Below are 13,361 nucleotides of genomic sequence, written 5' to 3'. Positions count from 1 at the left end.
AGTACCTGTAGTATATTAGGTGCTTAAAAAAAAAAAAAGCTGGGGGTTAAAGCAGCCTAAATATAATCTCAAATGTCACCCTGGCTCAAGCTACCACCTGTGTTTCCATGTAGAAGTGGAGGAATGACTGGGCTGAAAAGTTCAAGCCTAAAAATTATTCAAGGAAAAGGCTCCCGTCCATATCATAGATGTATTTACAGCTTGACTATTTTTAGATTTTTAAGCAATTAATGATTTGAAGATACTGCAGTTTACATGACTAATAAATGCAAATTGCTCCTTAGAGTTCCAAGGTCGTTGACAAGACTCTTACTCAAAGCACCAAGAGCCCCTTCAAACTTAATGTGTTGCCAGGCCATACTTACTCTCGCTTTTGTTACTAAAATGTTAAAGCTTAAATATGCAGTTCTTCGAGTCTCCAAAATAAGGACAAGTTAGACCCAAACCATTTCAAAAATTTTGGAGAAAAAAATAGCTTTAGAAAAAGTATCACGTTCATCTTTCCAAAAGAGAATTTCGATGACTACCTTGGAAGGTTGGGCCGCAGAGGATTATTGTTACGTTTCATCTATTTTTTTTAAAAGATATACTTATGTGTAAAAAGGGAATTAGGGGAGCCATGTTTTTAAGATGTGCGTTTATATTAAAACACACACCAGAAACCCTTAAACTATAAAAGATGGATGTTTATGCCTTCTTCCTGTAAATAAGCCTTATCTAGTTTTGTCTTTTTACTACCAAATATACTCAGTAAATTGACAGCCAGATCTTTGCATGTCAGAGATGTCTATACCACTAAAACTGTTCAAATATTTCATCATTTTCATTTATGCACATTACAAATATGACCCCAGGATTAAAAGCCAATTTATTGTTTTCCAAAGAAAAAGTCAATTGCCACAACTGAGGCAAGTATTAAATACAAAATAGACTGTCCAAGAATGTGAACTTCCCAGGTAGGTGAGAAATGTAGCTGCCTTTCCTGGAACACTTTCAAGTACTTTAGTGCTTCAGACATCCAGTTTCACATTTATTTCCACACAGGGCCTATCCTAGGCGAACGGGCGATTATCGTTTGGTCGATTTAGTATGGCTTCCTTTTGTCATTTGGGTATCAAATCAATTTGACTTGTGCATTGGGCTTTCACACCTTGCTATCAGGGTGCATTAGGGCGAAAGCTGGTCCAGAGCCTTCTGGTCAGAGCCAAAGCCCTCCATCAAAGGCTGGATCTGTATCAGCAAAGATGTCACCTCCCACCAGCAAGAACTTTGTAAGTCGTGTGGGGTCACGTTATCTCATTTCTACCTTGCCCCTTTTCCTGATTAGACTGTTAGCCGTTTTTAATACTAGTGTAGGTGACAGACATGATCCAACTTGACCTATCTGCAGAACTTCATAGTGAAAAGGGCCGGTCACACCACCAGCCATCTCCCAGGCGAGGCTTCTCTAGGCACAGCTGGACATGTGTTCAGCACTAAGCCTGTGCTTCTGTTCTGTTCTGTTTGCCAGGAGAGGTGGGCGAGGGGCAGAGTAAATAAACCAAGTTTCTCATTCACAGATCTGATTCTGCCAAACTTGGCATTTTCTCTCCCTTTGGCTTACTATTTAGTGCACTGTTGTAAATTTCTTACACACTTTCTAAGGTTTCATATAACCTATCAATTCTGATCTTGAGACTCAAACATTTTAACATTTTCGTGGACAAGTGTTTTTAAAATCTATCCCATCTCTCTTCCCAAAATCTTCTGGGCTACAAAGGCAGGCTATTATATCAGATAGTGTCTACCATGTGGCTATCACCCCCTTTGCACTGCAATCAGAATATAGAATCCTTAGTAAGCAAACTCAAAGGTAAGGTACACCCAAGCTTTTTAAAAGGCATCCAAATTATTTAGAGTACCTAAACATTCATTAGCAACAAAAAGTCTGAGTTTTCCCCTCTGGGTTTAAATGAAGTCTGTGCAATCCTAGCAATAACGTGTATTGCTAAAGTAGCTCATGCTAATGACTGACAGCAGTAAGCTAATTGCTAAAAAGACAAAAGCCCTTGAGACACACTGCCTTGCATTAAGTATTTTTATGGTGATTCTAAGATTAGCCTTGTTCCACAAATTTCTTAATTGAAGCTACCTATACCAACAGCTGAAACTCAACTCCAGCCCAGCTTGTGAGAAAAAAAAAAAACCCTCAGGTTAAAAGTCTGATTTCAAGTGGCTAGAACAAAAATCTATGCAATCAAATATAGACAAACCTAAACTTACCAGAAGCAGCCTAAACAGCAACAAAACACTAGACTGAGGTTTAGACTGAGGTTTTAGTTCTACAGTTTGACTCCTGATTCCTCACTTCACATCAGTGAGGGTCCTTTTAGAAGATTAAGTGTTCTGTGCAAACCCAATAAAATTACAGTTAGGGGATCTCATGTAATCACATAGCTACAGTTAAGTTAGCAGTGTTGTGTAGCAGCGAAATCAACGACTGGCTTGCTTGATGGCTTCTAAGAGCATCTGTTCCCAGAGTCTCGTGGACTTTACATATATGTATATAAGGTATCAGTTGAGGACAGCCAGTAGCATTTTGCAGACATGATAAAGTGAGTGTTAACTTCTCCCAGCCATTGCCTTTTCCCCTCCTTAAATGTTAAGTCATCTGCAGGGGAGGGGAAGGGAAGAATTCAACTTTACTTCATAATTAAGATCAAATGTCAGTATACATTTAAGTTTTTAAAACCTAAATGTTCCAAGTACAGAGTAAATAAGAAGCTGTCCAGAAAGCACACACTTAAATTTTCTCCTCTTGGGAGTTTTAGAAAGGGATTTTGAACCTTGATGGCGAGAATCCCAAAACGAGAGTATAATGAATTCTTTTTATTGCAAACAAACGTCTAAATTAATTTCTCCACCCACTTTCTTTAGAAAGAAAAAGAAATCAGCAGGCTAAGGAGATACCCATTCAGGAACGGACATGATTAAAAATTAAGATGTAAATGGGTGACTCACAATTGCATTAGCTTACAAATATGGTGGAGTTAACTACTACAAGCACACTAGTTATACAGTATTTTGTGGGAGAAGGGCATACAGACATAGCTAACTTCATATAGATCCCATTAGACAACTGGATTTACAACAAGTTTTTTTTAATAAGAAATGGGCAAAGCCAGCTTTCTTTTCAGAATCAAAATGCAGAACAAATGGAAAAATTATGGTATTTAACCTTCACAAGTTTGAGCCTCCACAAATAATACAACCAAGTTTTACATTTTTAACAGCCCTTCTACATACACTCCATCTTCTCTATCTTGGTTCCAACTTTTATCTTCAATTATGCCAATTCCATTGTTATTTAAAAAGAAAAAGCCTTCCCAGGTATTGTCAGAAACTACTATTTAGCATACCCCCTCCACTACTCAGCAAACTACAGAGAGGATGGAGTGTAATATGAGCAGTACAGAGTCTTATGCAATTCATGAGGACCAGGTGGTCCTTCCATGAATCTGGCTGCTAACATTTCTATTATACTGTGACAATGACTCCCGACTGTTATCTCTGTGAGAAATGGGGGGAGTAAATTCTTAATAAAAGACACCAGGTACAAAGCAACATTTTACTTTTGTTGTGATAAAAAAAAAAGTCACATTTTACAGATAAAATGTAGAACCCTGAAATACTGACACATTCTCTTATCGTGCACAATGCTGAGGTTCTCTTACGATTCACTTTAAAACTGCAATTAAAAATGTACAAAAAAGAAAAGGAAAAAAAAAAATCAACCCACAAAGCTTCTAAAAAAGGAACCCGCAGGCACTTCCTCTTGTGGAATGTTTAAAAAGTTAGCCTACTAAAGAAAACAGTCGACTTCTTGTGAAGGTTTTGGAGAAATATGTATCAGTTCGTTTTATTTGGGTATTCAATAATATCCTTGGTGATAATGCTGACTCCATGGCTTCTGACCCCAGAATTGCTGTAAGAGAAAATTTTTTTTTTAAAGAAAAAACATCAATAAGCCACTCAAATTGCTTTTAGGAAATGACAATGAATTTAATTCAGAGTAACTGCTGGAAACAAATTTCTACCTGTCATACCTGATTTCTATCAAACCACATCTGTTAGTATTAATATCCCATTATCAATAATAAACACATTAAGAAAGGAAACACATCAGGACTTGGTTAGTTTACACAATTAAAGCTAGTAGCAAAAAGAACCGTATGTATTAAATATTATTATTTCATTAAAAAAATATTAAGTTACAGCAAACTCCAACCTATTTTTCCTTCAAAAGATTACGGCTATGACTGCATCAGTTTACACTCTGCCCCGAAACACTTCCAATCCCTGGGTAACGTCTTGAAGAATGACTCCTATGAACTCGATATACAATTTAATGCACATAACCATGTAAGAGATTACTTACACCCTGCTGCCACTGGTTGTAGCCCTGAGATTGATTTTTATAGCCACGATTGTTTCCTCGTCCTCTGAAATTCTGAAATGTAAAAGGAAGAAAATATTTTAAGAACTCCAAGCACAACCCAGAAAGGGACAGCTGCTAATTAATGTACCTTAAAGTCAAACTCAAGTGGACTCATTGTGCTACGATCAGTAACGTTTCCCACACCAGTGCATTCACCCGGTGTGCCCGCACTCTTACTGAGGCTCTGTATGCAACACAAGCTCTTTCAGACTGGTTTATACAGATAAGCAGGCCCAGTGCCTGCAGGGATCACACAGCATTACCTGGTTGTAGTTTCCTCTGTTGGGCATTCCACCTCTGTTGTAGTTCCCCCCTCTGTTTGAGTAACCACCTCGGCTGCTGAACACAGGGCCACGCGGATACGGATAGCCAATGCCACCACTTCCACCTCCGCCGCCACCTCTCTGTGGCATGTTGCCCCTGTTATATCCACCACGGTTCCCAGGAGCTAGAAACAAGAGACAGGTCAGTTCACAGAGTGTTGTGTGTACCTCCTTTATACACGACTTAGGGTTTTCCTGGACCATTTTTCTATTCTAGGGGAAAAACATATGTTGAAGGTTTTCGCTTGCTTCAGTCTTGAACCAAACAAATAGAATACTCAAAATTAACTTGCCTCCTCCTCTGAAATTCCCACCACGCATATTGAATCCACCACGCCCTCGATGGCCGCCACCTCTGTTAAACTGGTTCTTGCCACTCTTGTTTTTATTGCTCTTCTTTGAGCCAGTGTTCTGCTTCTTTTCTGGGTGAAGAGCCTTCTTGCTCTCTTCCTTATACTGCTTCAGAAGTTTTTGGGCTTCCTCTCTCTGAAGCTCGACGTAGGTTATCTCATCAAAGCACTCAGCTACCTCTGGCAGTGTAAAGTTTCCTACAAGGAATGAAGCCAGATTAACACACGTTCATACTCCTTAAACCTACCTTTAAAGTTTTTCAACACACAAGAGTATCTATTCCTCGTTTACTAACATTTTCCTGAAAAGTAGAAGCCAAACATACTGACATTTACAATTATTGTAACCCCTGCAACAGTATTACTAGTAGGAAATGTTAATTTAAGTTGAGATACTAAGTCACATGAAGAGATGTAATGGAGTAATAAAATTGAATTTCATGCCTTTCATTTTGAGAACCGCGTGTTCTGGTAGGTCTTTCCCCTCAACTTCTGCTTTCTTCTGCGTTCTCTGCTTGTAATCTTCATCCTTTGGACAAACTACAACAGCTTTTCGTTGAAAGCCTACAAACAGGCACATTTTTCTCCTCTGGGCAGCAGCAGACACATTAGTCTTAAAAAATAAAAGTTAAGTTTATTAATTCTACACCAAACCGAATTTTCAGCCCCTCTCTTTCAACTTCCAAGCTCCAGCCTACCTGATCCAAAATGAAATTCCGCTTCTTGCGGGCGGCGATCTCAATGAACTTCCCCAGACACTGTGGCGCCCTCTGCAGCAGTGTGTTCAGTTTTCCGGTGTCTGCCATTTGCTTCTTAAAACCTGCCACCTGTTTTTAAAAGTTAAAAAGTCCCTTTGAACTTGTGAATCTCAAGCTAAGTGTAATATCAGCTTATCTCTCTCTATATAGAAAATAGGCAACACTTTAAACACTGCCTTTACCCACAATTAATACAAAAGGAGTCCCTATCATGTACTAAGACCCTATGCTATTCATCATTGTAGCTACCAGATAAAGAGCCCACACTTAAGTGACCAATTCCACTTTGCCTAAACTCCTATCTCTAAAATACTATCAAACTGGTAAGAGCAACAGGCAAAAGAAATTACTGAGAAAACCTCTGGTCTTTTTTAAATGCTGAGATTATAACCTCTCAACATTCTACTTACCATCATTTTATCCATTATGGTATTTGTTCCAAGAATGTTGTACTTCCCAGGATTTTCTGCTGCATGTTTAGTAACCCAGGTAGTTTTTCCAGCTCCTGGCAAGCCGATCATCATAACCACCTACAATGCAAAGCACTGTTATTTCACCTAGCAATTAAAACATTTTAGTAAACAAAAACCACCTAAATATCTGAATTTTCACAGCATTGTAACAAGGTAATTTGGGAAAATTTCGACACTCCACATAAAGAGAGGAGATAGCTTCTAAGAGAAACATTACTGAGAGCAACAGGAACGGCACAAGTCAGTGGAAGAGACCAACTACCAGCTCTTCTAAAGGTCATCTGTGCCTCAGCAAAAGCAACACTCAAATGGGGGGGGGATCACTTACTTCACAATCTTTCTTCTCTTCAGGGCCCTTTGGACCTCTAACACGGTCCTCCAAGGGAACATTCTGGATGAAAGTATAGTCCTCAGGTATTGGAAAATATGGCTTTTCCTTCTGACCAAAATTGAACTCGACAGCGCAGTTGTGGCAGAGAACATGTGGGAAGAGTGGCCGTCCAGCAAGGACCTCCTTGCTGATTTTGAAGGCCACACCAAGCTCTTGTCCATTCTTTGCATAGGAGAGTTCTACTTCATCACTTTCAAAGTTCTGTTAATTGGGGGAAAAAGTAATAGTTTTAACCTGCTTCCTGTACAACTTGTAAAAAAAAACTTCAAAATCCCAACTAGGAGTGAAGCTTATCCTGTGGAAAACACACTTAGATTAAATATTAAGAGGTTTTTGATGGTTATAAACCACAAAACACCTATATCCAGAAGAGAGAATAACATGGCTTTAGAAAACAAGACCAGATTTTCAGGTCAACTAGATGTTAAGTAGATTTCAGTCAAAACGAGTTAGTAGTGAATGTTGACAATGATATAGCTTTAAAAAGAGCCCTGGCTGATGTGGCTCAGTGTACTGAGCGACCAAAGGGTCACTGGTTTGATTACCAGTTAGGGAACAGGCCTGGCTTGCAGGCCAGGTTCCCAGTATGGGGGGTACAAGAGAGGCAACCACACATTGATTGTTTCCCTCTCTCCCTCCCCCCTCTCTAAAAATAAATAAAATCCTTTTAAAGAAGTAATTTCTAACATGTATCTTGCCATTTATACATAAAAATTTAGCTATAACTTACAGCAAAACATGTAATCACATCATTTTCATCAAACTTCTCTCCATAATCTTCAGTCTCACAGTTGCATGTTTTTATTCCTTTTAGAGAATACCCATAAGAAAATTCTTCTTCACCTAAGAAAATAATTAACTACTATGAAGTTGATTTTTCAGAACAGTCCAATGACCCACATATTTTAATACTTAAGATATAAAGTTTAAAAGAAGTATATATATTTAGTACTTTTTCACTTACAGTGACCTTGTAACTAGATATACAATTAATGGGAGCTAAGTGGGCTATATAACTAGTTGACAAACTGATTAATATGGGTAACATTTTATCTTAACCCACTTGACAAGAAACCACCACCAAAGAACAAAAACTGCCCTGGCTGGTGTGACTCAGTAGATTGAGTGCCAGCCTGTAAACCAAAGGGCTGCTGGTTCAATTCCCAGTCAGAGCACACACCTGGGTTATGGGCCAGGTCCCCAGTAAGGGGGCACATGAGAGGCCATTACACCTTGACATTTCTGCCCCTCTCTTTTTTCTTCCCTTCCCCGCTTAAAAAATAAAAACAAAAACAAACTAAAATTTGGCCTGTGCCTACTACATGCTAATGTTACTCATCTCATTTAAAATATTCACAGAATTGGACAAAAGCAAGCAAAATGTTTGGAATGCCTTCTACTATACTGAAATCAGACCCCAAACACTCATGAGCACACAGCACTCAAACAGCAACTTTACCAAGTAACATTCCACTTGTGGTTAGAGACCAGCCAATCCGAACTTCATGTATGTCAATATCTTTTGTATATAAATGCCTTACTGGGATCTTCTCTGTGACCTGGAAGTCAAATCGTAAATGGTTAAACTGTAGAAGGAAAGACAAATCCTTAAAAACAGGCTTACTTCTTCACTTGTGCCACAGGCTAACTCTTCCCTGGCTAGTAATACAAAGACACCCACTCAAGAACTTAAAATATAAGGGCTTATAACATGAAAAAGTTTAAGTACTTGGGTGACTCACAATTTAAAAGGACAGTTTTTTTGAATTACATATTCTCAATACTCTACCTAAAACCAATGGAAGAATGTAGCTAACTTTTTTTCTATGGAACAAAATCAAGGGCCTATTTTTAAACCCTTAGTGGGTTTTTTCAAGTATCTGATTTAAAGAAAAAAGAGCACTCTTAATTACAAAACAGGTTGTATGCCACAAATTCTGATATAACAAACATGTTCAACTGTTAGGAAAAGGTTTCTAAGCCCCTCTTCTAATCCAGAGACTTCCAAAAATAAAAAGTTCCACTGACACCTAAGTGTCAAGTGAATGGAAACTCGCAAAGGTCTTAAAAAAATAAAAGCCCTACGAAATTGTATTTACCTTCATTTCAAAACAGACTTTGCCTTTTGACACACCGTAAGAAGCCCTTCCTCCAGCCCAAAGAAAAGCAAAACTCTCCATAGTAAGGGAAGAAGCACTGAGGCGATCTCTCGATATTTTAAAATGCAGATCACAATTATCTGTAATTATATCAAATACCATATTATTTCTTTGACAGTAAATGTAACTATATCTGCTATGCAGACAGAACTTGATTATTTCTAAGTGCTGCATAGTACATTTTCCATGCTGTTTGAAATTTCCAGTTCAAGCCCCACTCCCACCAAGTCACTCTTGCCAAATTATCAAGTGTAAACTACCTATAAAACTAAGAAAAACCAAGGTCTACTGTGTATTTTAAGTATATATAAAGTAATCAAGACAATGGGACATTAATACATACCTGCTCTGCTCTTTACCTTGACTTAGAGGCAAGCAGTAGAGGACAGCAGGAAATCAAAGTGGAGCAAGCCAGAGCCAGGCAGAACTTACCAGTGCCACAACAACACTGAAGGAAGGCCATGGCCAAACAGTTTCTAAAACGAGTACCAGCTGCCCATCCTGTCCTTTCTCATTTTAGAACACCAGGGGCTCTAGATTCTAAACTCTTTTCTAAAACTCGTGAAGAAGGCAGCCTCAATCTACAAAACACAAACCTGGTTCTCGAATGCCGTTACTGTCACAACACTTGAGGTCTCCTCTCCCCAGCCTTGGCTGTTACTCAACAAGGGGGATTACCCACTTCCGGGATTATCCAAATCCAAAATATCTTCACCTAGCTACCTTTGGGTCAGTGGCTCATAAACGTGTTTTTGAGGGGAACTAAAAAGTTAGAAAGCTGTTTTCTTACGGGTTTTTTTTTTGGATGAGAAAAATTTTAATCTGTACTTCAGAATTCTTATATTAGCTTTGCTCTTAAAATTCCTGACCTTCATTGAATAGAACCTTCAATTCAATATCATGTTTGAACCCAGTACTACACTTAACAAATTAATATTTCTAGGCAATGAGCTCCAGGCCTGTCCACAATAGTAGCGTTACCTTGAATCAGTGCTTCAGTAGCTTCCCAATACCTATAGTTTATATTTAAAAAGCCGAACTTAACAACTTTCTAATCAACTGCCTAATTTTCCACTCTCTTTTCTTTTTAAGTCTCCACTACCTCAACTACCTGTAAACAAAGTACTCTATAACAGAGTTTTACATGACCACTTTTACATATCTAGGTACCAATTTGTATTTGAAATCAGCAGAATCTGAGTTTCAATTCCCCAGGCTCTACATAGGGCAGGAGGATGCCTGACTTCTCAGTGCTCAAGCAATTACTTCTACACCTTGTTTCATCACTGAAAAAACTGTGCATTCCAATCAAATACTAAACCAACTAATCTTTTTGTAAATAACAACTACAATTCTGACGGCCCGCTTAGAGGTTTGCAATACTTCCTCATACTCAATTGCAACCCAACTGGGTAAAGGAGCAGTGTTTACAGCGCTGCCATTGATACCATTCGCTGGTGAAGAAAGCTAGTGGCCCAGTGATAGCCCACTGCTGCTGCCCCAGGTCTTTGGAAGAAATCAACTTATGTTAAAGCAGCAGCTACTGAACTGGAATTGAGAACAGAAGAGCAGTTATTGAGAAAGTAATATTACAATCTTTTAGAATAGGGAATACACTTGTGTGCTAATGGGAAAGTCATTAATAAATATTTAACCCACGTAGCTCACTTAACATAATTCCACAAAAAGATGAAATTACTTTATCTTAGAAACCTATAGGACAAGTCATAAGTAGCCTTACAAGTTTCAATTAACTAGTCAAAAAGTGGCATTAATTTTACATTCCTACAAAGAACTTTCAAGTCATATAAAAATATTACCAAATTGCTAGAGCCTGTAAAATTATCAATACAACAGATACTATACTAAATATTAAGCTATCGGAATTTGAATATAAGCCATCATCTTCCTGCCTTTAAAAAACTGCTTTTGTTTCCTCGCTGCTAACTTTTCGGCATTTAGGTTCAATGTACTACAAAAGTTTCCTGACACTCTGGAACGAAACCCGCATTTGAAATGGAGAGATGAAGGGGAAGAAGCAGCTTCACTTACAAGTGTCAAGACAAACCACTGTGTCATCGAAGTGTTCATCTTCTTCTTCAACAGGTGGCTGAGGAGATTTGGCTCTGAAAAACAATTATTGTCTCCTGATACAGCTTTTCCCACCAAAGAACAAAGAATGGGCGACAAGTAAAACTTGGTAAACACCATCTACCTGCTATACTTGTTTTCTTCAATGTACTCAAAATATCCACGGCCATGGTCTTCCCGAGGTCGTTTAACACCTCTCTTTTTATCTCCTCCTTTCTGCTCTGTTTTGCCGTCTCCTACAACACACAACACCCCTATTTAAGAGGCCAAGCCACAACACAACAAAAAATTTGACTCTCAAAAAAGCCCAACATTTCCCTGTTCCTTTTCCTAAGCGTTTTCAACAACAAATCAAAGAACAATCAGCTTGAAATCGTATTGGAGTTAGTGACGCAGTCTACAGACATCACAAATACTGCCAACCTGTTCGAAGATTCGAGAAACCTAGTGAAAAATAGCGCCGCACAGGCCGAGCCCACGTGCAGCCCAAAGAGTTCAGGAAGGGGGGAGGGAACACGCTCGGCCCGCGCGCCAAGCCCTCCCCTCCCCCATCGGGGCCCGCGCTCCCGAAGGCCGCATTGTACTTATTTTCCGCCCCGTTCTCCCCCCCGCCGGCCCCTCCCGCCGGAAGTGACGTCACACCGTGCCCCCAAGCTCCTCGCACAATACCGCGGTCCAGGGCCGCCAAAGCGCGCCCGCCCGGGCCCTCGGGCCTCTCCCCTCCCCCCCCGAGACATGTGCCCGCACCGCGCGTACGCAGCGCGGCGGCGCCACCGCGGGCCGACGGGGCTCCCCCCCGCCCCCGACTCCTCCCCTCCGGCGGCAGCTGCAGCTCCCCCTGGCTCTCGAGACACATAATGGAGGCGCTGCCACCACGGTCACACACGCACACACACACACACCGATCCCGAGGCCTCACGGCTAATCCGGGATTCCCCGCGCCCCTCCTCCACCCCCCTCGCCGCGGCCCCCGCCCGGGACTCCCTCCCCCACGGGGCTCCGGCAGGCCTAGGGCACCGCTCCACCCGCGCAGGCCTCCCGCCGTGCGCAACGGTACGACGCAGCACTCACCCGCCGCCGGAGCCCCGGGGCGACGACCGCCTCCGCCACCTTCCACCTTCTTCTTACCTCCCGACTGCTGCTGGCCCTGGCTGGCCCCGGGTGGCGCCACCGTCACCGCGAGCAGCGAAGTGGGGCCGCTGGCCTTCCCCGCGGCCTCCTTGGCGGCCCCGCGCTGCTGTTGGGGCTGTTGCTGCGGCGTCGCCGGCGGTTGAGCCTGCTGTTCCCCGTGCCCATTCTCGTCGCCCGCGCCTTCCTCCTCCTCTCCGAGCTCATCCTCCCCCTCCTGGAAACCCTGGTCGTCGCCGTTCTCGTCCTCCGAGGCGGCTTCCTCCTCTTCCATCGGGCCCGAGTCGGCCGCCCCCGCGGCCCCGTTCTCCTCCCCTAGCTCCATCTGGTCGCCATCCAGGGCGGCGATCCCTTCCTCCTCCTCTTCTTCCTCCTCCTCTTCGTCGCCGCCAGTCGCGGCCTCCTGCTCGAGGCCTGCTCCCGAGCGCCCGGCGGAATCCCCGCCCAGGTCTAGGCTGCCGTTCCCGGGCTCCATGGCAGGCCGGCCGGCCTCCTCGTTGTCCAGCGCGGCCTGGAGCCGCTCCATGAGGTCGGCCTTGAGACCCTTGTCGGAAAGGCGCCGCTTCTTGAGCTCCTCTTTCAGCTCCGACACCTTCAGCTTTTTTACATTAACAGGCGAGGAACTCATGGTGAGGGCCTCGGTTCACCGCTAGGCGCTTGCTCAAACTCGGCTCCGCTCACTCGGCCACTGGCCGCGGCTGCTGCGACTGCTTCTCGGCCCGGGCGGCGGCTGCGGCTGCGGGTGGAGGAGGGTTCCTGCTGCAGAGCGGACCCGCCTGGTGTCGAACGGCGCCAATTCCTTTCACGGAGTTCGCGAGGGAGACGCGGACACTCGCCTGGCGCGAGCGAGCACGCAACGTCCTCTCGCAGGGGCGGTGCCGCGCACGTAATATAGCCGCCCCGCCCCTTGCGTGACGCGAGCTCTGCGCAGTAGGGAAGCCGGAGCGCGCCCGCGCTGTTCCCCCTCCCTTTACCGTACCTACCTCCCCGCCCCCACGCCCCACTCCGGGTGGGGAGCGTGGCGCGGACCGCGCAGTGCGCTTCCAATTGGGACCGATGAAATGGAGGAAAAGCAAACCGCCTTACGCTCAAACCGACCCACTGCAACGTGTATTGGCCTCTCTAGTTTTTTTATGGCAATACTCGTTTTGCTGTTAGCTTTCTGTCCCAAGGCTTCTTTTATCCAAATGCTTTCAGTCCTCAAGTTGTCA

At 42.9% G+C, this 13,361-nt stretch overlaps 1 protein-coding gene across 2 annotated transcripts; it reads right to left on the bottom strand.

The window, feature by feature from the left end:
• Positions 1-3,123: 3,123 nt before the first annotated feature.
• On the bottom strand, positions 3,124-13,009 carry HNRNPU (heterogeneous nuclear ribonucleoprotein U). Of its 2 annotated transcripts, none has more exons than XM_053659525.1 (14): positions 12,094-13,009; positions 11,147-11,258; positions 10,984-11,057; positions 8,872-9,011; positions 8,232-8,331; positions 7,503-7,615; positions 6,710-6,973; positions 6,319-6,438; positions 5,849-5,977; positions 5,595-5,763; positions 5,094-5,348; positions 4,741-4,925; positions 4,418-4,489; positions 3,124-3,964 (listed from the first exon to the last, which is right to left on the bottom strand). In XM_053659525.1, exons 1-14 carry the CDS (start codon positions 12,776-12,778, stop codon positions 3,911-3,913), a joined length of 2,472 nt encoding a protein of 823 aa, XP_053515500.1. In that variant the 5' UTR covers positions 12,779-13,009; the 3' UTR covers positions 3,124-3,910. The 2 variants fall into 2 exon arrangements, with proteins under 2 accessions (XP_053515500.1, XP_037006828.1); XM_037150933.2 differs by having other exon boundaries at positions 12,151-13,008.
• Between the last annotated feature and the right edge of the window lie 352 nt (positions 13,010-13,361).

Source organism: Artibeus jamaicensis, unplaced genomic scaffold, assembly GCF_021234435.1.
Source record: "Artibeus jamaicensis isolate MK-2021 breed Jamaican fruit bat unplaced genomic scaffold, CSHL_Jam_final scaffold_754, whole genome shotgun sequence".
In the NCBI taxonomy this organism is placed as follows: Eukaryota; Metazoa; Chordata; class Mammalia; order Chiroptera; family Phyllostomidae; genus Artibeus; species Artibeus jamaicensis.
The sequence above is the reverse complement of the archived record's forward strand: the minus strand, read 5'-3'. Positions and strand labels throughout refer to the sequence as shown.